Raw genomic sequence first — 27,228 nt, forward strand, 5'->3', positions numbered from 1 at the left:
TAAATCCTTATTTTAGGCTTGGATTTTCATGGGAGTTGAATTTGTAAAGGCTGTGCTCAGAATCAGTTGTATTGGAAGGTGAAGTCCATGTTCCCTTAAATTTTTGTTTGAAAAACCTGGATCTAATGTTCCTCTTCTAGTACAGTTTCTGGACACATGAGCTCATAGACTGGCTCTGACAAACTGCAATGCATTGTAGAGATAGGCTGAGTGTGTTTTGTAGAATTACTTAATCTTCCCTTTCTGTGAGCTGTAATACATGCCTATACCCAGCTTGTGCTCTGCAATCTGCTACCTTTTTCCTATTCCTCTCCTCTCCTCCGCTTTTTTCATATTTCTCTTTCCTGTCAAATGGCAGGGTCTTTACCTGAAGCCAAACAGATTTTACTTTTTTGCATGCTCATCTGAACCTCTTTAACAGAGTTTCCCCTCTCTAAAGTTTCTTTGTCTGTAGGGTTATGAAGTCTGAGACTACCTAATGCATCATCTTCATCTTTTAGTGCAATTCCAATACTTCAGCCAACAGATTTTGCATTTCATCCCACCTATTCCTGTCACTTGCATTCAGTTTCCTTTCATCAGATCTATCAATGGGCTGTCTGGTTTTGGATTAAACCTTCAAAGATGTAATTTCATACTGTGTTGCAGTAAAAACAAAAATTATTTATGTTCTAAATCCCAAGGGACCAGTCAAACAAGCCCTTACATCTCACACATCAAGAATCCATGTGTAATTTTTTGTGTGTGTATGTCAGGAGATCATTTTGAAGGCTTGGCGCTGATATCTTCCAAGCAACAGTCCTGTTTATCTAATGGGCATATCAGTCACTAAAGATGTTATGGTTTATAAGTGTACTCCTGCTGCTCACCTGAGGTTCATTCCCTGATGCATCTTTTGATTTTTTCCTGTTCCTAGTATCACAAAATGGAAAACCCATGGATAGCCAACTTTGTTAAAGCTCCAGCACAGAGGGAAATCTGCATTTGGATACAGCATTAGTGATATCTCATAAATAATCCAGGGTTACTGATGACCATATACCACAAACATTTTAATGACAGGCAGTTAAAGCTTGCAATGACAGTTCATTCCTTCTTGAGTAACTTAGTAAATAAAATCATAATGCTATTTTAATCAGTAGCATTTCAGCTAAACCTCCCTTACTGCTTCTGCTTTAAAAATAGCATTTAAACAAAAATTACAGTGGTAACAGATTATGCAGATTGTTTCTTTGACAACTTTGTTCTCTGCCCAGGCAACAGAAGGCACGGAGAAAGAGCCATTAAATCCAAGTTAATAGGCCTGCTTCTGTTCCCAGGTGAACAGGTCTTCATTTCACCTACAGGGAAACAAGCAAGCTGCACAAGATGGCTGAGGCTGGAATATAAAAAACTTTTATTAATAATAGGACCAAAACAACTGAGAATTTAGCTCAGTTATCAGTGTATCCCACAGTGTGTTTTCAGGGTCAATGTTTGGGGAGGAACACCTCTTAATTGAAAACAAAGCATATTTGGCATTGAAGACAGGAGGAATATGAAGCAGATCACAGAGCTGACTATTCATTTAGCTTTTAGGAGCACAATCTTATTTTCAGTCTTCAAATAAAGTTATTGCACTTTTCTTCTCAGACTAAATTGCTGTATCAGTGGCAGAATGGGCTGCAGGTTAAATTGATTTTTCTTACCCCCAAGGCATTTTGCAAGAACAATGCAACTACCATGAGCCAGTATCTTTGGCTCAGAAATGTCTTGGAAAACATTAAAGATAAGGTAGCTATAGAAAAGAAATTGAGTTGTTAAAACACTTTTACCTGTAATTTTTGTACGGTCGGGACAAGGAGCCGTCCCTTAGGAATTACGTAGATTTTCACATAAACGTTCCAATTTAATATCAAGTTTTTACAGTGATGCGAATCAGCTGCTATAGTAATTAAAATGTTGTAATAATTAAAATTAGGAAAACATGAGAGAGCATAAATTCTGACAAGTTAGGTGTGAAATTATAGCAATTCCTGCCACGCAACTTGCAAAAGGCATTAAAGCTAACACCAAAAAGCTTTTTTCCTACCACATCAGGGCTAGGTGGCTGAGAAGAGAGTCAGGGAGAGAGAGACAGTGGGCAGCTGGGAGAAGTGCAGGGAGACAGTCTTAGGGAAGAGACATCCCCAAGGTACATCTGTAAAGGGACCACCTGCTCGCAGAGGACAGTGTACTGTGCTCTAAAATCATCTTTAGGGCACTGTTGCTACTATTAGAAAAGAAGGGAAAGAATTAGTAACATGAATTTCAGCAAAGTGCAAGGGTCAGCTCTTGATGGCAAAATTGTAAGAATTAAAATTAAGTAAATATGTTAGCAGTGTAGCTCTCAGCTGCTACACAGCTGTATGCTCAGCTGGGGTGTCTCCCAGCCATCACTCCTCACTTGAACACAGCTTCACACCGTGCCTGTGCTCCTTCCTGTGAACCCCTTTGCTTTACCTGCTCTGAAGGCAGTTTATGGTGCTGGAGAGCTGACCCCTTGCTCTCCCAAAAGTCTTTCTTAGAGTTATGTTCCCTAGTTCTTTTCCTTGTTGGAATTTTCGAGCCTTTTTGATCTGTTCCTTGAAAACTTGCTCTCCTAGAAGCTATAGCAAGAAAAGAGGGTTTTACTAAATATAGCAGTGAAGATTCTGGTTTTCTTGTTTTTCTCTGTTCTTGGAGTTGAATCACAACAAATTTTCAAATGTAGCATGAAAGAGCATCCTCCCCTCTGTTTCTCTCTAGGCTCATCTTCCCAGTTTCCTCCCCTTCCAAACTGCATTCCCATTGTGTTCTTTTATTACTGTCTTCTCTCCAGTTTTCTTTGCCTATCTCCAACATTCTTACTGCACTTCATAAATCTTACCTTTTGAGTTGTACTATTTGCACTCTGTTTGAGTATCTTTTCAGTTACTTGCAGATGCCATCTATAATACAGGTAAGTGTTGGGATGTAGCATTTTGTGCTCCACAGCTGTTTTTACTCCTTGGCAGTGTTAGGGATGCTGCTGTGTGAGCAAGTATTCACCAGGGATTTCTTTGAAACTGAAGTTACCAACTCTGTGGGGTGTCCCCTGATTCAATCAGCAGCTATTTTGGAAGAATAGGTAAGATCACTCTCAAGCTTTTAGAGGGCTGCAATTGTCACCTAGACACCAACAGATGAAAGAATCAAACTGACATACTGGGAGGAACTATAATAGAGGATGTGATTAATAGACAATAGGGAAGAGTCAGCATGGCATTTGTAAAATCTTTAAGGACTCAGCAAGCACAGTGATATGAGATGGTACAGATGTAATTTTCAGCAAGATCTCTGTCCAAAAGTTCTTTAATAAAATTGGGCATTAGGACAGGAGAAAGAGTAGTCTCCTGCAGGATAAAGCTGGTGAAAGAGGTAGGCATTCATTCACTTTCTAAATTAAGTGAAGCCTTGCAGGGACTGTGCTCCAGCCTGGGATAAATGTTCTCTTAAAAAGCTATGTCTGAGGTAAGAGAAGTCAGTGCTGATATGATGTTACCAGGGAGCAACAAAAACAACACTGAAGAGGTTTACTAATCATAACAAAGCAAAGCATTAAAATTCAGCTCATTGAAGTGCTGCTGCGGTCTGTCCTCAGCATTTAGAGCTGCAGTCCACAGATGCTCTGAGTCCTGATCCGTATGGAGCTTGGTAGGAAAGTGCACACATTATCAGATGGGTGGGTATTTTTCTCTGTACAGGGCACCAGTCACCTACAGAAGAAATTTTTACGTGAAGCTAGATCAAGTCATGACTCAGTTTTTCCAGATGGCAGAATATGATGATGCAGGACAGAAGGGTAAAATCCCGTCTGAATTGCAAGAGCAGCTGAAAGAAAGGCATTCACGTTGGAGGTGCTGCCCTAGCTGCAAAGCAGGGAGTTCAAACAGCTGTAGTTCTGATCTGTGTTTAATGGTAGGTGATTCAGGAGCATCAGAACGTGCCTGCTCTTGTTCTGATTTATCCGTTCTCTTTCAAGTTTGCATTCTGGGTAAGCGAAAAGTGGCAAGGATGACAGCGAAGCCAAAGAAAGGTAATTTTCTGCAGACACACCAGGCCTCATTTTCCAGCTAGACTTACCAGAGAAAGAAAGAAACTGTTGAGTTGGCCTCTGGTTTTCTCGCAGTGAGCAGCAGCTGTTTTGGTAGCAGTAGCAGCAGCTCATATAACAAATGTTTCTTGATGAATGCAAACAAAAGCCAGCCCTGAAATTCCAGCTCCACTATGTACGCATAAAATATAAAACCAGATCAAAATAACATAACTACTCAACTTAAGGGATTTTTTTCTTCCCCTCTAAATAAATTCCATATGAGAATTGGTGTTTGGTCTGCTCAGTTCTCCAGGGCTCACCCAGAAAATTTTTATCATAAAGGCCGAGGGCAAAAAGTGAGCACAAAAACAGAGCAAGAAAAAATATTTTTAGAAGTGCACGTGCAAGGAGGTTGTGTGGTTTGGGCGAAGGTTTTGGGAATGCCAGTTATGCTTACTGAATTGAAATTACTGCTGATGTTTGTGAGTTGGCTGAATTTACTTGCCTCCAAAATAGGTCTTGGAGGAATCCTTTATGCATCTCTGTGCAGTTTGCTTTCTGAAGATGACTTGTGGTTTTAAAGGCATCTGCATGTTAGAAGAGGGTTATGCCCCCTAGCATAAATTTCTTTCCAGATAGCTAGTGGGATGATTTCTAGAGAATGCAAGTTGCTGGTCAGTGCATACCCAGGGGAAATGAGGATATTGAAGAGAGGGAAAAATATAATAATTGGAGACTCAGGAGAAATACAAAAGCTATCCAGGAGGCAGTGTCTTAAATTATTATCTTCCTCCAATTGCTTAAGTTAAAACGGCAAGTAAATGCCAGCATTTACCCATCTCCCCCTGCTCTGCTGTTTGCTGGAGCAGCATCTGTTGTCTGCCCACGCAAGCACTCCTGCTCTGTTCTCAGGCCCTGAAATACTCTCCTCACAATCAGTTTGCTTTCCTTGTGGTTGTTTTTTCTGGGCTGGCTTCCCTGTAATTGTGGAATTACTTAGCTCTATCCATCCAGCATAGGAAAAAATCTAATTTCTTGTTTTCTGAAAGATTAATGATAAAATAATATAGCTTATTGTTGTGCCTTTTACAAGATGATTTTATTCAATACCTTTTGTGTAATGCAAGTTTTGAATGGGGTTTGTCTTCTTCCATTTTGTTCCTTTCAACTGAATTTTGAAGGGCCTGTGCAGTTGTGTTTCTGTGTGATGCATTGCTGTTCTCAGGGTACACGTGTACCTGCGAGTCGTTATGGGTATCACATCTCCGGCGTAGCAGAGGTTCCAAATGTAGGGCTTAGAATAAAAACTGTGTGCTTGTCTTGTCTCTGCTTCTTGACTGCTTTGATTCATTTCCAAGCCATCACCTACATTATTTTATTTCTTGGTATTTGTGGAGTGGGAGGGAGAAAAAGAGACTGATAAAGAGTACTGTTTGATCTAGCAAAAGAAAGGGAGCAGAAGGGGTTGGCTCTTTCAGGCTTTGCTTCTTTCTCACTAGAAGGAAGTGGAGCACAAGTTCCTGGGAGAGCCCAGTGGTTGTGTTGGGCCTGTGTGGAGGGAAGACAGGGGCAGGGAGCACACAGATGTTGCTGCAGCAGGGTTTGGTGCATACAGAGAGCCATGAGTGCACAGAGTCAACCAGAGCCCACAGTGCTTTGCAGAGCTGTGCTCCTGTGGCTTTTAGGATGTTACCAAGTTTGGAGGTTTGCTTGGGCACGAACACATGCTTTTTCTGTTACATAAAATGAGAGTATGGAATTAATGGGTGACTGATACATAATAGGCATCTTCCAAAAGCTAGTGGAAATTGGACATGACAGAAGTGACAGCATAGCCAAACCAAATTTGTTTAAAACGTTGAATGAAAATATTCACCAAAAACTCTGTTTTATCCTAAATACCACTAAATATTTTCTGTGCATTGAAGTCTTATTTTTATCTTTTAAGTTTTCTTCCACTCTCTACTGTTCCATGAGTGCTCTGCCAATTTCACAGTAGCCATGACTCATCCTTAAGGAGTCTTCAGACAGCTGACAAACCTGCCTTACTTCCCTGGGTATTGACATTATTTAATATCAGCACTTAAATTATGTATTGGGGAAACTGAACTCTCTGCGTGACCAGTGAAGCGAGGTAAATGGCTGTTTCTCTCTCTGGGGGTTGTTTGGTGCCCTGAGTAGCTGTCTGGAGTTCATCAGCAGGAATACTCCTGACTCATGCTGCATACTGGTACACAGTAGGGTAGACAGGGATGCTGGCTAGGAGTTGACATGCAGTAGTGTTTGTAGGAGCAAGGATGAAGTATGCCTACAAAAACAAAGTTTATGTCATCCTTCTTAGTGCTTTCCTTGCCTATCCAATAGACAGATCTGTGCATCATTGAGTGCTATTTGATTTAAGTTTTGGTGGAATTGTTTGGGGTTTATTTTTGGGCTTCACTTGGGGATTTTTAGCCCCCACTATATTTTTCTGCAGTGATTCTTAGTTCCCCTGTGGGGCACGGAAACACAGTAGAAGCCCAAAACTCCCTTACCAAGAGCAAAGGAGGTGAATGAAGAGGAAGATCTATTCCAGTAAAGTCTCAAGAAACCCCTGCATGGTGACCAAAGCAACTGCTAGAGAGTGTACGAACTGTAGAAGATGGGAACCTGGGGAAGGATTTTGGACAGTAAAACTATGAAGGGACCTTGAAGAGGGTGAAGCATGGCAGGACCAATTGGGGTGAGGGATGATGGTTGAACCTCCCTGCTCAGGTATTTGGCAGTGAGGTAATTTCACCAGTTGCTTCCTCCATATTCTCTCCAAGATTTTTGGATCAGCACATTTTTGGATCAGCTACATCTCTGGCCACTCACTGCCTGCAGCTAATGTTGTGGTGTTTGAGAAGTCCTCAGTCTGTTTTTTGCACTGAATCCTGGTTCATAGAGACCAGTATTGTCTGGTTGCACCACAGAAGTATCACATGCTTTCCACATCTTCCTTAGAGTTATTATGTCAGGATGTGTGGATATTTCAGGTGTGGGGTTTTTTCCACTCTAGACTCCTAGGTCTATTTCCATTCTTATTTAATTCAGTAAGTAGTAAACTGTGGTAAATTTTGAGTGTCTGTGACGGCAATTAAAAGCTATTAGAGTCAGGACATCAACTGGGAATCCTGGATACCAAATAGCGTTTTGAAGAGTTCATATTCCTTCTGGAATTTCAGTACTTAGTCTAGCTCATGACTTTGTGTGCAAAGCCAATTAATTGATTTTCTGTAATGACCAGGTGAGATGCTAAGCATGGAGGGTGTGTATTCTTTTTAAGCGCGATGGCACAATTTCCTCTGTTAAGATTGTTTTGGTTTGTTTCGTTTGCAAATGGCAGATTGTTCTTTCCAGTCAGCATAGTGAAAAGGGTGAGATGAGTGCTCTAAGCCCTTGAAAGAGACATATTATTATGATGGGCATACACATACACACATCCTGATATACATATATAGTCATCCAGATGTACCAAGAACAGCTCCTGGAGAACAGTAAACCCTTTTTATAGTCAGTTGTTTTTAGTGGAAAATAACAAGAACAAATTGCATCTTGTACAACTTTGTCTTTCTGTGCAAACGTGCCATTGCAAGTGGTTGATAGCTAGAAAACTCAGTCTGTTGTCTTACACTTTAGCAAGCAGCTTACCAAAGATGTCAGCCCAGTCCATCTTGGGCTTTTACTAACAGAAGATCAGTGAAACTGCAAAGCATATCTGTCTGTATATTAAATTTCAGAATTTATTTGGCAGTGCCTTCTGCTGTTGGTGGAATATGGTACTTTGTGCATTTGCAGAACACCTTATTTAGCCTAGTTTAAGGGCAGATATGCCACTTAACCAAAGGTTCTTATTTGAGTCACTGAAAATTATTTTCCTTGGTGCATGTTTTTGCAAGCTACTTGTGGAAATCAGTGGTTTGAGTTCCTGCTTAATTCATCTGCTCAGTTCACAGACTGCTTCAGTTACCCTTTCAGACCACATCTTGGTGTGCATCCCACTCCTTCAAAAGTAATAAAATGTTAAGCACATAGCCACTTTGTAGCTCATGTGCAAAAAGGGAAAAACTCCTAGTCCCACACATCTTTTCATACTGTGTACACATGTGTGAGTAATTTAGTGAAGAAATGGCACATGATACATTAGTATATTTCATTAGCAATTGGCACTGCTGGACCAATATTTTGCTCTTGAAATAATGGCAAAACTTGCCTAGATTGCTGCTAAAATCAAAGGTTGAATCTAGCACTGCATCCCCATTTCTGAGTCTTAGCAGGAAGAGACAAAAAGCAAAAGATACAACAAAAGTATTTTGATAAACAGATGTCACCCACTTTAAAGTGTTGAATCTCAGTTTAATTTTTCCCATGCTACATAAATAGCCTCTTCACTTCCTTTAGCCTTGCAGTTTTTCATTTCCCACTGTTACTAAAACAAAATGAAAAAAAACCTAGTTATATTTATGAGGACTCTATATTTACTCAGTTTAAGGGTTTTCATTTCTTCAGTAAATGTACTTAATAAAATTAAATGTTCTGGGAACGTGCCAGAAATGCTGTCAGCCACTATGGCAAGCAGATGGATGAAGTTTCAGCTGAACGTGATGTGCCCAGGTTACTTTGTTTATTTAGAAGCTGATGACCACAGTATCTGGATGTACCAGAGTAGCCTGTGAGGAATGTGTTTTTAAAGAGCTCAGAGTCACAGTTTCATACTCCCAGCACCTCTGAGTTTACTGATGAACTTGGCCCCATCCAGGCATTGGATTGTGTTCTAGGACCTGCATACTCAGCACTAAGACTGCATGTGAAGGCAATCTAGCTGCAGCATCTGTGCCCCCATTGACTGCCAGGGTTGATTCTGCTGTTTTGACTGGTTAGGCTGGGTGTACCCTTCCTTCTTCAACAGCTCCACATGTGTCCCTCCCAAAGCTGCACTCAGTAGCAGAGGACAACCTCCTCAATAGTTTTTTTTTTTTGCTGGAAAGTGGCTCAGCAGAGAAGGACCTGAGAATGCTGTTGACAGCTGGCTTAACACGAGCCAGTGTGTGCCCAGGTGGGCAAAAAGGCCAAAGACAACCTGGCCTGTGTCAGACACAGTGTGGCCAGCAGGACCAGGGCAGTGACTGTCCCCCTGTACTGGGTACTGGTGAGGTCGCACCTCGAATGCTGTGTGCAGTTCTGAGCTCCTCACTGCAAGAAAGACATTGAGGTGCTGGAGAGTGTCCAGAGCACAGAGCTGGTAAAAGGTTTAGAGGGGAAGTCATATGAGGAGCAGCTGAAGGAGCTGGGCTTGTTTAAGCTGGAGAAAAGAAGGCTCAGGGGAGACCTTACCCTTCTCTACAACTACCTGGAAGGAGGTTGTAGCCAAGTTGATCTCTTCTGCCAGGGAACCAGTAGGAGGAAATGGCCTTAACTTGCACCAGGGACCGTTCAGGTTGGACATCAGCAAAATGTTCTTCCTGAAAGAGCATTTGAGCATTGGAAGAAACTTCCCAGGGAAGCCACCAGGGTGGTAGAGTCACCATCCCTGGAAGTGTTCAAGGAAAGACTGAACGTGGCAATTACTGCTATGGTTTAGTTGACATAGTGTGTTCTGTCAAAGGTTGAACTCAGTGAACTTGGAGGTCTTTTCAATCTTAGTGATTATATGATTCTAAGACAAATCCTGATGGTGTGCATCAGTCACCCACTGAGCACCAATCCTTGGTGTAAACATGTGCCTCAGAGCCCTGTTGTTACATGTAAGTGCACACACACATCAACGTGGTCAATGTCCCTTCTACACAAATGTACACTGATCCAGAGGTGAATTTTTTTTTTTGGACAAGCCTTTCTAAACTTGACTTGATTGTTTATTTTTTCATTGTATTTCTTACTATGGAAACCTTTCATGTACTATTCTCTCAGATAACTTTTTCATTTTGTTTTCCACAGAACTTCATTAAAATATTCTGTATTGAAAAAAAATATTCTTCTAGTAAGCTTAGCAAATTGAATAGGATTTTGTAGATTCAGGCTCAGATTTGTGGTTCAGAGGAATAGATGTTTGAAATAGGGCACTGAAGTATTGACTTTTGGTTCTTTATGGTATTTCCTGTGTTGTGTTATGTTATCAAGTTAAATTTACTTACAGAATTCACACAGCATCAATGCCTTCTCTTCTTGTCACTTTGCTCTTTGGTCAGTAGGCTGGGGATGGGCAAGAGGTTGGAGAGGACACAGCTGGGACAACTGACCCAGACTGATCAAAGAGATAGTTCATACCATATAACAACATGTTCAGTTATCAGTAAAAGTAGGGGTGGAGGAAGGAGTGGGATCTTTGGCTTCTGGGATTGCCATTGCTTATGCACTGACTGGGGAATGGGGAAGGGATGTCATTTGCATCACTGCCTGCCTCCCCACCTCCTCCAGATTAAACTGTTCTTATCTCTACCCACAAGTTTTCTTGCTTTTGTTCTTCCGGTTCTCTCCATCCTCCCTCTGTGGGAGCTAGCAAATGGCCACATGGGTGCTTGACTGCTGACTGTGTCCAACCTGCCTCAACAGGTTTGTGTCTTTATCTTGATGTAACTTCTAACATTGCACATCTTGTGAGTAACGTTGAATGTCTTTATTCGGCCACTCCTGAAGATTGCGTTGTAGAAAATTGCAATGTTCTCCAACAAAAGCCTAGGTTGTTGCACGCATAGTGTTCCTTTTAGTAACCTCATTCCCTCCCAAAATTGATTTACCTTGTAGAGCTTTTCCTAATTGCTGTCACACTGCCTGGTTTCTGTCTCATTTTATTCTTATTCAAAGGTGTTAACATTTACGAGTTCCTGTAAATACTGAAATGGAAAAAGACAGCAGATCATTTTATCTCCTGTTTTGTTAATCACAAGGGAAAGGTTTGTGCAGTATAACTTTGAAGCACAGTAGTCATTATGTCAGGTCTAGTATTGTCATTAAACTAATGTGCAGACTATCCTGGAGACTTTGATACTAGCCAGTCTCTCTAACACTGGCATGAAACTATTGGTTGAAATACTGCAGACATAAGACAATTTACACGATTAAGTGCAGGAGCAACTGCTTTTCATACCCCATAAGTCTCTCATTCCTATTCATGTGTGCTTTCAGAGTGTTCAGCTAAGTCCTTTAACAAGCAATAGAGTTAAGGCTACTGAGAATGTACTTCCTATAAAGAAGGTGATAGATGGCAAAATGATGTGCTCCTGTATCTTTTCCCTGTCAGTACATTAATGTTAAATGGGAGTTGAATTTAAAAAGATCATTGAGCAAGCCCTGTTCCCTCAATGATTGTTCTTGGTGCTGATGCACAAGCGAGAATGGTAAAGGTGTGCTGGAGCTGATCGTGTCAGTCCCAGAAGACAGGTGAGAGTTACTACAGAGGCAGCTGTCTTTGCTGCTGGCTGGTACAGATGGATGGAGTGCATGGGGAAGCCTTTATCTTCCAAGATCTTAGTCTCATAAGTATGTCAGAAATGCTATTTTCACACTCCTTCTGGAAGAAAATATATCGCCTGGAATATAGAGCGAGTACATGCATGTGTAAATCTTGATGGTGGTCAGACAGCTTCTAGCCACCTAAAAATGTTCTGTATTCATTTATATTAATGGAAGCAGATTAAAATTGTACATATCCTTGAATTGGGGCCTGTTTCCAAAAGCTCTCATGCATATAAAGAATTGCCAGGGATAGTCTACTGTCACAGGAGACACTATATTCTGTGATACAGCCTCTTAGGGAGCGCTTTGGGATCAAGTGGGTCACGCCAGACCTAGGGAATTTCTTCTGCCTTTCTCAAGCCCCCATCCCTCACCTGTGGCTGCACTGCTAAAGTGCTGAGGTTGGCATGAAGAGCCAATGTGTCTCTGTAATTTCTGCAGCAGTATCTGCCTCCAAGATTTCCAGGAGAGAGACAAACTCTGAAATCACAGCAAATCCCAAGTGTCCCAAGTTCCTCATTGCAGACGTGGCTGCAGGCTCTGTAACACAGGCAGTGAAAATCCAAGCATGAATTCACCTTGACTTGGGTTGCATTTGTGGAAATCCAGCAGGAGTTTTGGTCACTATGAAGTCCTGAGATAGCTAAATGTTTGGCTTATCTATCTGTCAGACTCTTGGAGGTCTCCTAGGTGCATAGGAATTACTGTCTTTTTGTGAGTGAGGACACTTGCCCTTCATATGAGCCTGTTACTACAGGCATGTAGGGCAGAGTGGATTGCCTGGAGCTTCCTGAAAGGAGGAAAGATGGATTCTTGTTTCTGGTTCATAGTGACCTCAGGGGACATGGAGACCCTGGCAGCCTTAGAGCTTAGCCCTGTTGGGACATTATACTTTGCCTTCTAGCCTGAACAGTAGAAAATCAAGATGTTCCCTCTCCAGGAAAAGCACAGGGTAAGAATTGCATTAGCCACACTATGAGATTATTCTCCTCTCCCAGGGCTTCTAGTTAATATAATTCCCCGTCTTTTTAATTTTTTGTCTTGCTGAAACAAGTCTGCCTGTGTTAAACAACAGACCCTTTTCCTCGGTTTTGGCCAGAGGAGGAAGCCTTTGTCCCGATCTCCTGGCAGCTGGCCAAGGCAGTCGGGATGTGGGCCAGGAGGGGGTGAACTTGAAAGGAACAGTGTGTTGTTTCTGCCCTGGTAGCATTCTTCCTTCTGCAGCAGTGCCTCGGCCCCTGGCTGCCTTCAGTCACTCATTATACACAAAAGAACCTAAGGGCAAAAGAGACAATTTTCTCTTGACCGCCTGTAACTTGAAATAATAAGAAATAAAACCATTTTGGGGCTTTCAGTTGTGTGTGTGCAGACATGGATGGGAGAAAATCTTCTGGAACTGGCAACTTTCTCACAAGAGAGAAAAGAACAAATAGCATCTTTTTTCCCCCATTTTAATAGTAGCCTTCGTAGTGTAACATCCATCTTCCCAGTCCTGTATCTCCCATTATGTGTGATTTAGCCTTGGCAGTGCATAAGTTTTATTACTGGATATTACTTGTATCCTAGTTAGTATTTTACATTCATTTTTCATTTCAGTAGTTATATAAAGAAATAAGCAGTCATATGTATGCTCTTGGAAGACTTAGGTTTAAGTCTAAGAGACTAAGAATATAAGTAGCTGCATTTAGAATTAACAATTTTTGAGGCTATAGTCTGAACATTTTTTTGAAAAAATATAGGATTATTTCCCATTCCTGCAAGGCCTTATACTACAGGATGGTGACTACTAGGTTTGAACAGTCAAGAAACGGAAAACGTAGCAAATTGGGTGTTCAGACATCTTCTAAAAAAGACATTCCCACTGAGGTATCTAAAGTGCAGTGACATAAAGGCTTTTGTATGTGGTGCTTCTGACTTGGAAGCTGACACAAGCAAGATGTTCGAAAGTTGAATCTGTGAAAGACTTAAATGGATCATTGGGTCATTGAGCTTGGCTTCCTGTGTGCTACAGGCCACACTGTCTCTCTTCTGCATAGAGACCAGTGTCTGGAGTTCATTAAGTTATCCATCATTGATGCAAAATTATCAAGTGATAGCCAATCAAGTGTGTTTGTTTTGTACTAAGAATTAATCACCTTCACCACTTCAAGAAAGCAGTGCCGTACTTCCAGTCTGCATTTGTCTGTTTCCTGCTTCCAACCCTTCAGTACCCATAGTTTTCTCACCATGAAAATATGCAGATGCTGTGAACAAGTCACCTCTCAATCATCTTTTTTTGGTAAGCTGACCAGAGCAAATTTATCATCTTTCTCCAAAGTGTCCCTTTCAACCCCAGTGTTCATTCTGAGGCTGTTTTCATACTCTTCCTGATTTAGGATGTGGTTACAAAACTGGATGCTATATGCCAGTGTTTCACTTACCAATACTATATATGGAAATAAAGATACCTCCACCTCTCTCCATCCCTCTTGGACATCTTAGCTTGCACAGCATGCCTCTTCATCATTTCCTTTTTGTGGACAAAAATCACAGATAGCAGCCTACCATGACTTGAAGCGCAAAGGCAAGATGCCTGCTCTAGATTCTCAAATCCTGGACTGTATTTCTGCAGGCTTTCTGCATAGCTGTGGTGAAGCTTTTCCTGCTCATAAGCACTGCTGAAATTTGTCTCGGTCATTGCAACTCTCTCTTCTGTCTGCAAAAAAGTGATAATGTTAGTATCTGATTAACCTACTATGCAGCACTGTTCACAAGCCATCGGTAAGAACCTATTTTTAAACTGTGGTTTTGTCAGATCCAGATTTGACTGGATTCATTCAGTAACTCTTAAACAGCTGTAAAAGATACATTAGAAATTGCAGCGTATGAGCTGCAACCGTAGCAGTTCTTTCGGCAACTCAAACTAGACAATCCTGGCATTTCCTCTGCAGATGACTTTGGTTTTGGCACCTCCAACTCTGTCTAGTTCAACTTAAATGTTGCTTAATGGCTATAAAAGTACCTGACCACATTCTCATAAGAATCTGCCTGTTCATTCTACCAGTGTGGATTATTTTTCAACTTTTCTTTTTCTTCTGTGTTAACCTACCTGAACTGGAAATGCAACATTAAAATGCACCAAATAAAGGAGTCTCTTAGAAGATCATGCTGAGATTTGTCATCTGATCTTGTGTGAGATACAGCAATTTCCAGGCTGAGGACAGCATCAGAGGCAGCGTGTGGTACAGCAGGGTTGGCTGAAGCGTCCCACGCAGCTGGAAATCCATGTTGTTGGGTCCACAGCTCTGAATTGGTGGGACCAAGGGCACGGTGACATTTCCAGGAGGAGAGTTTAGAGTTTTTGTTGCAATACTAACTGCTTGGAGAAGAAACTTAAGAGAATAGTAGCTGGAGAAAGTTATATATTAGCATTGCTGAGTGTGTTGTATGGCAAGTGTTTCATAATAGTGATATAATGCCTTTAACAGCTCAAGTTACATATAACAGCACCGTTGAATTCATATCGCTGTTGTGCTGTCCAGTTGACAGCCAGACCAGTACAGTGCTGACCTCTGCAATATTCTCCAAATATAAGTTACTTGCATAGTGTAGGAAGATGTTTGTCATTTATGCCTTATCAGCCCAAGGTACCTCCTTATATTTATATACTTATCACTAACTTTTATTTTCTTTTTTCTTCATCTTTCTTTCTTGCTGTGATTTTCTATCATGCCTCCTTGGTGTTTACATCCTTGAATATCAGTAGTTGTTTGATTACGTGTCTTTTAGATTATCTCTTTGAACTCTTCCTGGCTAATCTCTGTTTTGGCATCCCTCCATTTTTCTGTGCCACCTTGTCATTATCAGAGCTTCCTGCATTTTTTTCTATGCTAATACAAATAATGAATTTATATAAGGTTAACAGGGAGACTAGTCTTTCCTCCAGCTTCTTTATTCATTGTAGTGGTAAGGAAGAAGAAAAAACATTGCTGTCTCACCTAGTACCATCATTTTACAGTGTCTGGGCCGATTACAGGCTGGTGTATTTGCTCCCAAGATCCCTGTTTGATAAATAATAGGATGTTCATTGCCCAGGATTGCAGATCCCTGAAGTTCTGGGAGTTTCCATGATCTCTGGAGAGCTGCTCTTTCAGAGCGATTCACACCTGACCTTTAGGAGATAGGAAACGGCTGTGTGCCAGTGTGCAAGAGTTCTCTTAATCCCTGGAGTTAGGAGTTGTTCTGTGTGAGCAAAGCACCATAATAATTCAGAAGTGCTAAAGCCAAGCAAGCATTGCTGTGAGCCTAGCATGACTGTCCCCAGTACGCACATGAGGGTCCACTCTTTATCTATGTGTTGTTAAAACACCATATTTTGTTGGTGTGAATAACTGAGAGTAAACTAGTGGTAAAGAGGTTAATAACTGGAATTCATGGTATTTCAGATGAAGCTGGCAGATACTGTGGGACAAATTGCTACCTCACTTTTCCATCAGTTTTGATTAATATATTTCTGCCTGGTCAGTGTCTCTATTAGATTTTCTCCACCATCCCTGCTTTCCATTAACAAACGCGAGCCTAAGCAAGGTGCTCCATCGCAGATTGTGGCTGCAGCACACCCTCCCTCCTCCAGCTCGGATCCAGGGACCTGCCCTGGGCTGAGACTCCTGAGCAGCAGTAGCCCAATGGCCATTGGAAAGACATGCAAGCCAGCACATCAGTGTCTCATCCGTTCTCCCCGAACTGTCCTTTTCCAGATATCCTTCAAGAGCCAGGCTAAAAATTTCAAGTTTGTGAAGCAAATCACTTGTGCCAGAAAATTTTTTGCTAAGCTGCAGTTGAACATTCTGGGGCAGATCATTTCTAGAGTAGCCATCAGAGCCCTGGTTGGCACCACGGCAATGAGAGGCAGATCAAGCAGAGACCCTCACCCCTTCATACATCACATCTAACCACAGTGACATGTTTATTTCCATTTAAAACTCTGGAGAAGTAGGTGTGTGCTGTAACTCAGCTGCATACAATTGAGACACAGAGCCTCCCTGCCCATTGCAGAAATGAGTTTGCTGTGTCTGTGACAGCCAGCGTGTTCTCACAGCCGTGGGAGCAGCGCAGCTCGGCGTGGCCTTCTCCCACTGCGGGTGTGAGCCCGGCAAGCCCACGGCTGTGCTGGCCTCCAGCCACCCTGTACTGCCTCCAGCCTCCCTCACCTCTCCTCAAGGGCCCCCCAGGGGCTCTGGCTGCCTGTGGCTTCATCCAGGAGCGGTACTGAGGAGCAGCCTCTACACGGCACCCCCAAAACACCCAAAACAACAGGACACTGGAGAGCACATAGTTCTGAAAGTTTCTTTGAGGTGGAGAATGCCTTTAGGATCATTTTGTCTAAATATGGCAATTCAGGGTTTTTGGAGCCACAAGTTATAAAACTCACTTTTCCCTATGGTTTGAATTGCTGCAGTGAGTAATGTCCATTTCTTCGTAAAAAAAAAAAAAAAAAAAAAAAAGCGAGAGTGTGGAAAGTAACAGTAAACACTCATCAAGTGGTAACCCAAAAGAATTTTATTTTCTTCATTCCTATCTGCATACCAGTTTAGTCTTAATTTAAGGTATGAGCAGGCTGCCCTGGGAGGTGCATTACTGTATAGTACATTCTTCTAGTAATTTAAAATAATGCCAAAGCAAACACATTTTTTTAAAAATAACCCTAAGAAGTAAATGGTATAGTTTGTTGCCCTCCATCTGGTTAGCTGTCTCAAAGGTCATAAAATGGGGGTCCTTTGGTGGGGCAGCATGGTTTATGTAGCATATGCAGATTGGTATTTTGGCTTTAAGCCAGATCTACCTAATTTTCCATTTTGCTTCTATGATGAGAAGAGGTGCTTGAGGTGACTTGAAGGGGCAGTTTTGTGATTTCATCCATATTTGTATTAGAGAGCCTTTTAAGAGTCTTTAAGATTAAAACATAGTCTAAATAAAGTTCAAGTACAAAAAGTAGCAGAGTTCAGTTGTTTCATGAAAAGGCTGAGCTTGCAGCCAGGCACAGCCCACACCTCACAGCTCTTCACGCTCTGCAGTTCCGATGATTGTGCTGCAAGACAAACAGGAGCCAGAAAATTTACACAGCCCCTGCAGCCTTCCCGAATGTGGCTGTTTCTGTCTGTTCTGATGTGTACTTCTGTAGTCACAGGCGTGTGAACAGAGCAGAGAATTGCACAGAAACCCCTGTGCCACTGCAACAGCAAATTCTGAGGAGTGTATTGTGCTGCCAGGGTGGCACGGAGCACCGGGCTGCTCCCTGCCTGGCACGCCAGTAGGATAGTGCCTTTGGCTGCTGCTGCCCCCAAAGAAAACAGTCTCGTGCTTCTCACCTTGTCCTTGTTGGCAGCGCTCCTGGGCTGAGCACAAGTGCCTCTCTCTGCTGGGACAGCAGCCACAGAAGGGCGCTGGAGCTGTGAAAGTGGCTTTCCCCACTTACGGTCCTGGAGGGACTGTATAAGTAAAGAGCTTTTTCCAGTGAGCTAAATGGAGTTTTCTGTAGCAGAAATAACTTACGTAAAATAAAAACAAAGTTGGCAGGCAGTATAAAGGCTTAAGCTAATAAATGCAGTATTTAGTAGTGTATATTTGCTGCTGAATTTGTAAAGAAAACCAGACTGCAAAGCTGGCAGGAGCCATCAGTTAAGCACAATAAGGAGGAATATCTTGAAGTGCTCAGTAATCCTAAGGAAGTTTTCTCACCCAAGGACAGACTGAATATATTGGCCTTTCTGGAATGTAGTCATCTCATACCCCTCAATGGCAATTTGAAGGTGACTTGAACAACTTGACTAAGAATTTAACAAGATGAGATATTTGTTAGTCTGTTCCAGTCTATGGGTGAAGGTGGTGCAGAAGAGAATAAGCTCTTGGGGAACCCAGATATTTTCACCAAAAATACTTCACATTATTCACTAACCACAAGTCCTGCTTTCTATGCCATTGTCTGTTTGAAATTCAAGCATTTCCTGATCCTTCCTCTACACTTTTTCTTAGCTAAATAGCGTGTTAAAAATTGCATCTCTCTTCCTGCTTTTTTTTTTGTATATTTTAATAATTTCACTACTATCTAAATAAAACAAAGCAAATTGATAAACAGTCAGTAAATATAGAGCATATTTTGCCTTACATCACTAATTAAAAAACAGAGGACTCTGTGTACTCTGTTGTTTAATTACTTGTATATATGAGTAGAGAGATTTCAGTGTAAAGAACTACTAACTATGGTATAAAAGTTCCATTTAATTACAAAGTAGTATGTTTTAATAGTTACCAACTAATAAAAACCATTCTTCCTTTAGAAAAGGAAGGAATTAAAAGTGTAGATGCAAAATAGAATTAATGCTTTAAATATTTTTTTTGTAATTTAGAACAGTGTTGCATTGGGTAAGCTAGTCAACATGTCTTCTCTTTGTATCATTCTTCCTGTGTTTCAAATTACTCTGCTGCAGTTGATAAGCAAAACTATTTCAGATACAGATATTTCAGATATAACTTTTTTCTTCTGCACCAGATGGTTGTGACACAATGAAGTCCAGTGATTAAAAGGATGTCCAGCCCAGCAGCACTTGTCTCCTGTAGTATTATTAAAATGTTCTGAGTTGTTTTTCTCTAATTCTTTTACTCTGAAGGAGGAAAATGTGTGTTCCCCATCTGAAAATTGAATTTTTTTACAAGTGTAGATACATAACCTATATGAATATTAATCTTTTAAAATTTAAAGAAAGCCGTTCATGTTCAATGCTGTGCTCTGCCCATCTGCTGTACTTTCCAGGATTTAAAATCTTGTACCAAATTTTGTCTAAAGATCATTGCTGTTGTGCTTGCTAGGTGGACTTATTAGTATTTTATTACCTCTTGGGATAAAAGGGTTTGTCTTTGTTTAAAGTTCCTCTCTTCCCTAAAAAGCTATTCTTGATTATTTCTCTTGGATAACCATATAGCTTGTGGAATCCCAAGAACTTTTCCTGCTAGGAACCAACACTGCATTGCTTAGCTTTATATGTAAGCAGTTGTGAAAATCTGTTTCTCTGTAGAGATGTTAAGCATTTGTTAAGCTTCACTGGCAGGTGCTTCAGAAGACCTCCATTTGTTCTGCTTACATGAGCAAAACTCTGCCCATGGTAAAATCACATTTTGATACAGGGACTCCCTGTGGAAGTGAGGGTGGTTGCTGCCACTGGAACCCAGCTGGAAACATTTAATGTTCTTTGTTGTCTGCTTCCTCCATGTAAGCTTTTTCTTTGCTTACTTCATGGCCTGACCTTCTTGAATACTTCTGACTTGAAGAACTGCTGTTACAATAAGAATTAGGTTCCCATGTTATATACTTAGGATGAAAATACTTAGGATGCTCTGGCAGCCAATTGCCATCTGGAAAAGAGCAAAATTATTGCCTTCAGATTTTGCTTTACAGCTCATTTAAATACAGTCATCTCCAGTGATAGACTCATTTATTGAGAGAGAAGGCAAAGATACAATTCAGTATTTTTGTTAGTAACTCTAATTCCTTATCAACAATAAAAGGTTTGTGTTTCAGTTTACCAAAGCAAAAGTTGTCAGGTGAACAAAAAAGTAGTGAAAACTTCCAGGGCATGACAGGAAGATGAGTCTAGTTCCATTAACCGGTATAACAGGATGAGAAATTTAACAGGCACAGTTGATCCTAAGGTGTCATGTGGTGATGCCAACAACCTTTCAGTGCTACCCTGAGATGGATTCATGTTGACAAGTATCTGTTTAGATTTCAACTATAATAGAGCACAACAGAGACGGGTCACCATGCTACATAGGAAATAATTGATTAGTTAAGCTTGGTGGAGTGCCTGACGTCAAATTTCCAAAGCTAGGCAAGGTTGTGGGTTTCTCTACGTGTAGCTCATGCTCATAGCTCATATGATGTAGTTTGCATTTTCAGATAACCATTGACAATTAGAGTTCTTTGGTGACTGCAGACAAGATGTGTGAACTGGCCATATTTAAACATGCAAGTCTGACTTCAAACATCTGTCTTTTTTTCATATCATGTTAAAAGTAAATCCATTATTAGAGACAACTTGGACTCATTTGTATCAGTAATGTTAGCAGGGCCATGCCTTAAAGTTTAAATTAAAACGTTTATGTCTGGTCTCACTAATCAGCACCCACCATGTTGCTTGTTGTTCTTTCTTTACAGAGCATAGGAAACTTGGCAATCTGACTGTGACAGTGAAAAAGACCGTCCCCTCTCCAGAAGCAATACAGATCCTCTACCAACGCATGAGATATGAATATGAGTTTTATTACTATGTCAAAGAACAATTCCACCTGCTGAAGCGCAAGTTTGGACTGAAGTCTCATATCAGGAAACCAAGTCCCAGACCTGAGTTCTTCATTCCTTCTCCCCTGGAAACAGAAGAACCAATAAATGATGAGGAAGAAGATGATGAAAAGTGGCTAGAGGATATCTATAAAAGGTGATGGATGGAAGAGCTATCCTTTCTCTTCTGGTGACCCTTCCAGCTTTCTTGAGATTTTTTTTAATTGTTATTAAAAGTAATTCCTTAAGGAACTGAGTTAATGCGCAGCGGATTTGAAATGGAACAGAAGAGACCATTCCCACGTGCTGGAGCCATTGGGAGATACCTGATTTTGCAGGTTTGATTCATTATACAGTGTTGGCTCCATAGCATCCTTGCTACAGCATAGTTCAGGAGAGAAGTACCTACCATCTGTCACAAAATAAGTTTTGGAATACACAGTATTTGTGAACTGCAAAATACAAAAGAATAGATTAGGCATTCTTGAAAAGCAAATCTTACAGATTCTCATCTCTCTCCTTGACCAGAAACAAGTCTTCATGGCATACTACTGTGGCATGAACTACCAGCTAAGGAACTACAGGCAAGAGGGCCTCTTTCTGTCCAAAGCATACTGATATCCCAGTGGTATGGTCAGAGCCATTGCTTTGTCTTCAAATCCAAGGATAACAGGCTCAGAAAGAGGCTAGGTAACAACTCCTTGAATTATCTGTGCTGGAGGAGCGGGGCTGCTGTTCTGCCAAATCAGCACTAGTGAGTGTAAGGCAAGCTACAGGAACCAGATATTTTTGGTAAAACCTTCTAATTCACAGAGTGGGAAACATTACCAGGTCAGTGAATGGCAACAACAAATTTAAAGTGCCAGGCAGAGCTTTATGTCAGCAGTTGAGTATATTTCTATCAGACACTAAAGGGAAAGGTGTAACATATGGGGTTTATGTTCAAGAATGGCATTTTTAGATTTTTATTATTCTTTTGGGTCACAAATCCAAAGATATGAAAAAAATTATTAAAAAGCTCAGGTGATCTAGAGCTCCTATTAAGCACGACCTGTATTTCTGCAACTGCACAGTTTAATTGTTCACATCTGAATCTGAACACAGCTTCCCCATCAGTACAAACACCAAACTTCTGTTTTTAGTGTGGCTAGAAGGAAAACTAACAATATGAGCATACACAGCTTCTCGAGTTGAAATAGTTCAGAATCATCAAACAAATACAAGATGATGTGCTCTCTGAAACCAAAGCCGATTCAGTGATAGGTTTGAAAGAGCCACTGTGAAAGTTGCCCTTGTTAAGCACTACAAATGTTATCTGCCAACACTAGAAAAGAGATCGGTGGAAACTGGTGAAAGAGAAGTAGCACTGCTATGAGGTGCTGTTGTTATTCAGGTGGGTGTCCCTGGAGTGGGATTCCCTGTGATGTGTGCTGGCTGTTGGCCAGCCTGCCAGCCCTGGAGGTGCAGAAGTGACAGACCCACAGGCGGCCCTGGGCAGAGCTCTTTAGCCTTCTGCTACACAGCAGAATAGGGGAGAGTTTGGGGTCTTGGTGAGGCCTTGGCTTCTTATGCACCATTGTTGCCAGGGAAAGCTGGACTAATAGGGAATAATAACAATAAATTCCTGTCCCCAGAGCACAGGAAAGAAGCAGGTACGAGATGTTGCAGCTGCTTGCCAGGATGAGGACAATCCACCTCTGTCTATCTCACATCCCTTCTCAAACATATACCAGAAAATTTTTAGTTCCTATTCCATGGCTGCCATCTGCAAGGTCAAACTTCAGTTTGCTACATCAAGCAAAAGTTATTTTGTGATGGATGAGGTATAAAAAACTCGGGATCAGCTCAAATGGGCTTTCCAAGGCTTTCCTCTTCCATGAGCCTGCTGAGAGCCAATAGAAATTATGGTCGATCTTCTTCACCCCTCAGTCTTTTCCTATACATGGAGAATGAAAATAAACGAGAGTTAAGACAAGATGCTAACTTACAGAAAATACTAGGAAGAAGATTCTGTTCTCATTTTTAACATCCCACGTTGATGGTAGCAATGCACTACTGTGGGGGAGCACATTAAAGAAAGCTGAAAATGGCACAGATAGTAACTAACATATTAGCTAAAATATGAATCTGCTGCATTGTATATTTTAAGTGGTTTCTATGAAATTACATTGAGAGTAATGATTAGTTTACACACTGTGGATTTGTTATATTTTGGAAAGAACTAGTATTCTCATGTTTCTGAAATTCTGTTTTTTCTGCCAACGTTTTAACAGATTATAGTCACTTAACACATTCACCCTTCCTGAGAGTTCACTGCCGCTTACAGTAAAGTCTGTTTCTGTTTGTTTATTCAATGGTATCTTCAGCCATCACTACTTATAATCTGAATACAGAAGCTGCTTTGTGATTTACTTGCTAGGTTTTAATATTGTTGTATTTTTGTAACAATCAACCTGGCCTCTCCTCCTCAAATGGTGGTTCTTAAATTTATCTGGCACATAGCATCTAATATTCCTGATCCTATGGCCTATTTCTCTGTCATTAAATATATTTTGCTTAACTTTTAAAAGGTACGTTATAAGCTGGTAAATCTTTGATTTATTTATTGAAACTTTTCAGCACATTCCAAATTCTAAGTTGCTCAGGAAGAAGTTGATTTAATTATATTTGGGTCTGATGCATATTTCTTATTAAAAAAAAAAATCACTATTTGTAAGCCTTTAGTCCACAACAGCTTTGTAGAAAATGCCAACTTTGAGATCCTTGTGGGGGGAAAAAGGTGGCTGTGCAACACTTACAAAAATAAGAAAATACATGTCTACATTAGCTTAGCCATAAATGAAGCAACATATGTTTTGGAATTAAATCTTCTTTAACTTATTCACTACTATCTCCTGAAATATCAATAAGCCATATGATTCTTTATTTTTAAATCCAATGATGTTTAAAAATAAAACTTGCACATTTCTTCCTGGTGCCATAGTCCTCTTGCTTACACTGGTTTTCTTGCCTGGATACAGAGGCTGTGGGTAGGATGCTGGAGTTGCACCCAGGAGAGCAGGGCTGGATACGGCACAGGGCATGCCCTGAAACTCATACGTGAGCAGTAAGACTGGAGCAGGTTGCTCCTGGGTTATTCCATCTCCCAAGCTGTCTGGAGGTGTGAGCTGAGGTCTGAATTGTTTGACTCTCCTGAGATGTGCAGTCAGTACATTGAAGTACATTGTCCAGTGTTCTGTGGCTGCTAAGTAAAAGTTTCATCCAGGAGAGAAACAACTTAGTTCCATACACTGCATTTTTATTTTATATGGTGTTTGATGGCCAGGCATAAAAGCTTTAGTAGTCAGAGTGATGTTACAATGTAGGTGAAGTATCAGTGCTTTCACACTAAAGAGAGAATCAACTGTTCTTAAAATGCAGCATTCTGGAAAAAAAAAAAATTTAGTCTTAAGTTTCAAGTGACAATGACAAATTGTGCCATTTTTTGTTTCTGTTCAATTTACTTCTCTTCCACATGAATTTTGTTTGTGCTGCAAGGCTAAGTCCAAGTATCTCAAATGTTCTCTACTTGTATATAGAGAAGTAGCTTGGCAGAACTGAAGTACATGAACCTGATGGTGTATTTAAAGCATTCCAGTTTCTTTGCAGTTATTTTATCGTGGATCTTTGATGAATCATTTGAGTGTTAGGATGTAAAATGGTACATTGCAGCATAAACACACAAACAAAGCCACAAATTTTAAATGTTGGAGCATACGTCTGTGAATTCAAGCCATGGAATTTTTCCTCCTTTCAGTATGTGATACAATTAAATTGAATGTACAGGTATGTTTTTTGACTAGCAAAGGAAATGACACTGCATGCCAGCTTTTATCCTCTTATCAAATGAAAAAACATTGTCTTCCAAAGAATAAAATTCTACATTCTTTTAAAAAATAAAGACCTGATAATAAATTCCCAGCTAAGAGTAATGGTGCTCTGATCATTCCCTCCATTTTAGGAAAGGGAACATCTGTGATGTTAGAACATTAGCCTAAAACAACACAGCAACATTTTTGAGAGCTAAAATACTGTAATACAGTACCACAGCATTCCTTCTGTTTTATTTTTAAGGACTCGTCCTTTTTTGCAAGGAGTTCAACTAACACATAAAACACTGTTGATCAGTCTGCTTGCACGAGCCAAGACCAGAGTAAAGAGCTGAGTGTTGCTACATACAGACCTCCACACACAGATTCCATGGGAAGAACAAGGGTGTTACCGAGCCTTGGAAGTGCCTGTCTACTGGCAGTGGAATCACTGGAACAACTTTTGCAGGATCTCTCCCAAGGGAGGGTTTGCAAAGTTAGGCTCTGCTTAAGTACCCACAGGTATGGCAGGAAGGTGCCGGAAGGCAACGCCATGAGAAATGGCCACTGGAGGGTAAAAAAACTTCATTGCAGAACATTTAAAGTGGGTGGGAAGGGATCTTAGTTTTAAGGTTGAAAGCTAAATTGCAACCAGCACAAATCAACTCCTGATGTCTCACAGCTGAGAAACAGTCATAAGTTTTCTTTGGTTTGTCTGGGAATGGCGTTGTATGCCAAGCTGCAGCGTGCAGTGAGCATCGAAGCGCAGCTGTAAGCTTCAGAAGATCAGTGTGTGTGTAGGGAGAGCACCAGCACACCGTAATGGTTGAGTCTCAGTGCCAGTGGCTGAACCTGTCATCTTGGAAGAGCCTGCAGTAAGGTTGTTGTGGGAGCAGTGGGATGGGGGAAGGGGAAAGTTTTCTGCAAATACAAATTTGGCCTTGCAGACAACGTAAGATGGCAAGATTTGACCACTGATTTATTTAAATGCAGATTTTGATTATAAACATGTGGATTTCCTTTTCTGAATGTGTAAAGGAGGAATGTGAGTTGGTTTTGTATTTAACTGGTTGTGGCTGGAATGGTAAGTTAATAAAACTGCTGTCAGGCAGGCACATTGGAGTGTGCTTTATGCAAAATTTTGTCATCTCTCTGTTCCCTTCTTTGGGCACCAAATGGACAAAAAAACCCCAAAAACTAAAGAATTCAGCTATACTGCAGGGCAATCAGTGCTGTGAAAAGTAGAGATTAGCAGGAATACATGGTGGTGATGTTGTTCTTAAGATTATTCATCTAAACACAAGATGATACAGAGCAGCCAGCAGGAGTGTCACACCAGCTGCTCACTCTGTGGCTTTGTCTTATCTAGAAAACTTGATACTATGCTTCCAAATGCTGCTTCAAAATTGTGATTTGTACTGTTAAGCAGGACAGTACTGGATTTTACTTTTCCCTTATGTTTTCAAATTGCCACTTCACCTCACAAACTTGGCAGAGCATAAGCACGCAGCCTTATTCCTGTTTCTGATGTGCAGGAGCTCATCAGACACACAGATTTGATCCTTCTGCAAACCTCTCTCCAAGTGCAAGTGACAAGCAGAGTGAAACAAATCCTTGGCACAGTGTTGCTGCTAACAGGCAGAGTAATATTTAGTTACTGTGCCACAAGGGAAAGTATTCCTGCAGTTCTCCAGTTTACTGCAGGAGACTTTGGATAACCTCAAGGGTCATGGGACCATTGTCAAGTAGCAAAAGCCAATTGCACGTCACAGTGTTGAACTCATGATCATCTCCAGGCTAGATGCAGGAAAGAAACAGAGATGGTTACAGTTTGTACCAGACACAAGAGTGGCAGTCCAGGCTGTGGTTTCCCACAGCACACAGGGGTTTCTCTTCTTGAAGCTTCCTATCTAGTTGGTGTGGTGGGAAGCTCAGGGAGAGGAAGTCAACTGCAGTTGTTAGTCTCTGACTCCTCAAAGAAGACAAGATTCTCAAGATCATGCTGGATAAATGTGCTAGAAGGAGCAGCAATGAGGAACGTGTGCTTCACAGAAAAGCTGTGAGCCTTTTCCATTTTCACTTTCTCTATTTGGTTCTATTTGGCTGTATTTGCCAGGGTCAGTCTGTGTAGGGTATTTCTTCACGAACCATATTGTTTAATGAAATCATTCATATGCTTATCCTTTTGATCTACAGTGGAGGTAAAGAAGTGCTGTTATCCCCATTTCATACATTGGGAATGGATACAGCAAGTGTGTAAGTGATATTCCAAATGTTACACAGAAAGGTTGTGAAAAAGAACTGATGATAATTTAGCCAAGTGTCTTAGTCCTTGATCTTTCTTTTCTGCTGTAAGATCAGCCCTAGATTGTAGAAGGCAAAACAGCTACTATGGAAAATTTTAGTTACTTGGAGTCTTTTCCTTAAAACTGGGAAAACCGTTCGGTTAACTGCCTAAATGTGAATCATGTTTTAGCTCTTCTGCAGACATTTATTTCCTTTTGGGCCAAAGATTA

At 41.0% G+C, this 27,228-nt stretch overlaps 1 protein-coding gene across 1 annotated transcript in view; it reads left to right on the top strand.

Moving 5' to 3' along the window:
• UST (uronyl 2-sulfotransferase) overlaps positions 1 to 24,915 on the top strand; it is a 153,452-nt gene extending 128,537 nt beyond the window's left edge. Inside the window, exon 8 of the mRNA XM_041423521.1 lies at positions 20,742 to 24,915. Coding sequence (XP_041279455.1) covers positions 20,742 to 21,025 — 284 coding nt within the window. The 3' untranslated portion in view covers positions 21,026 to 24,915. The remainder of the gene's footprint in view (positions 1 to 20,741) is intronic.
• Positions 24,916 to 27,228: the final 2,313 nt, after the last annotated feature.

This window comes from Onychostruthus taczanowskii, unplaced genomic scaffold (assembly GCF_017590055.1).
Source record: "Onychostruthus taczanowskii isolate IOZ18803 unplaced genomic scaffold, ASM1759005v1 scaffold78, whole genome shotgun sequence".
NCBI lineage: Eukaryota > Metazoa > Chordata > Aves > Passeriformes > Passeridae > Onychostruthus > Onychostruthus taczanowskii.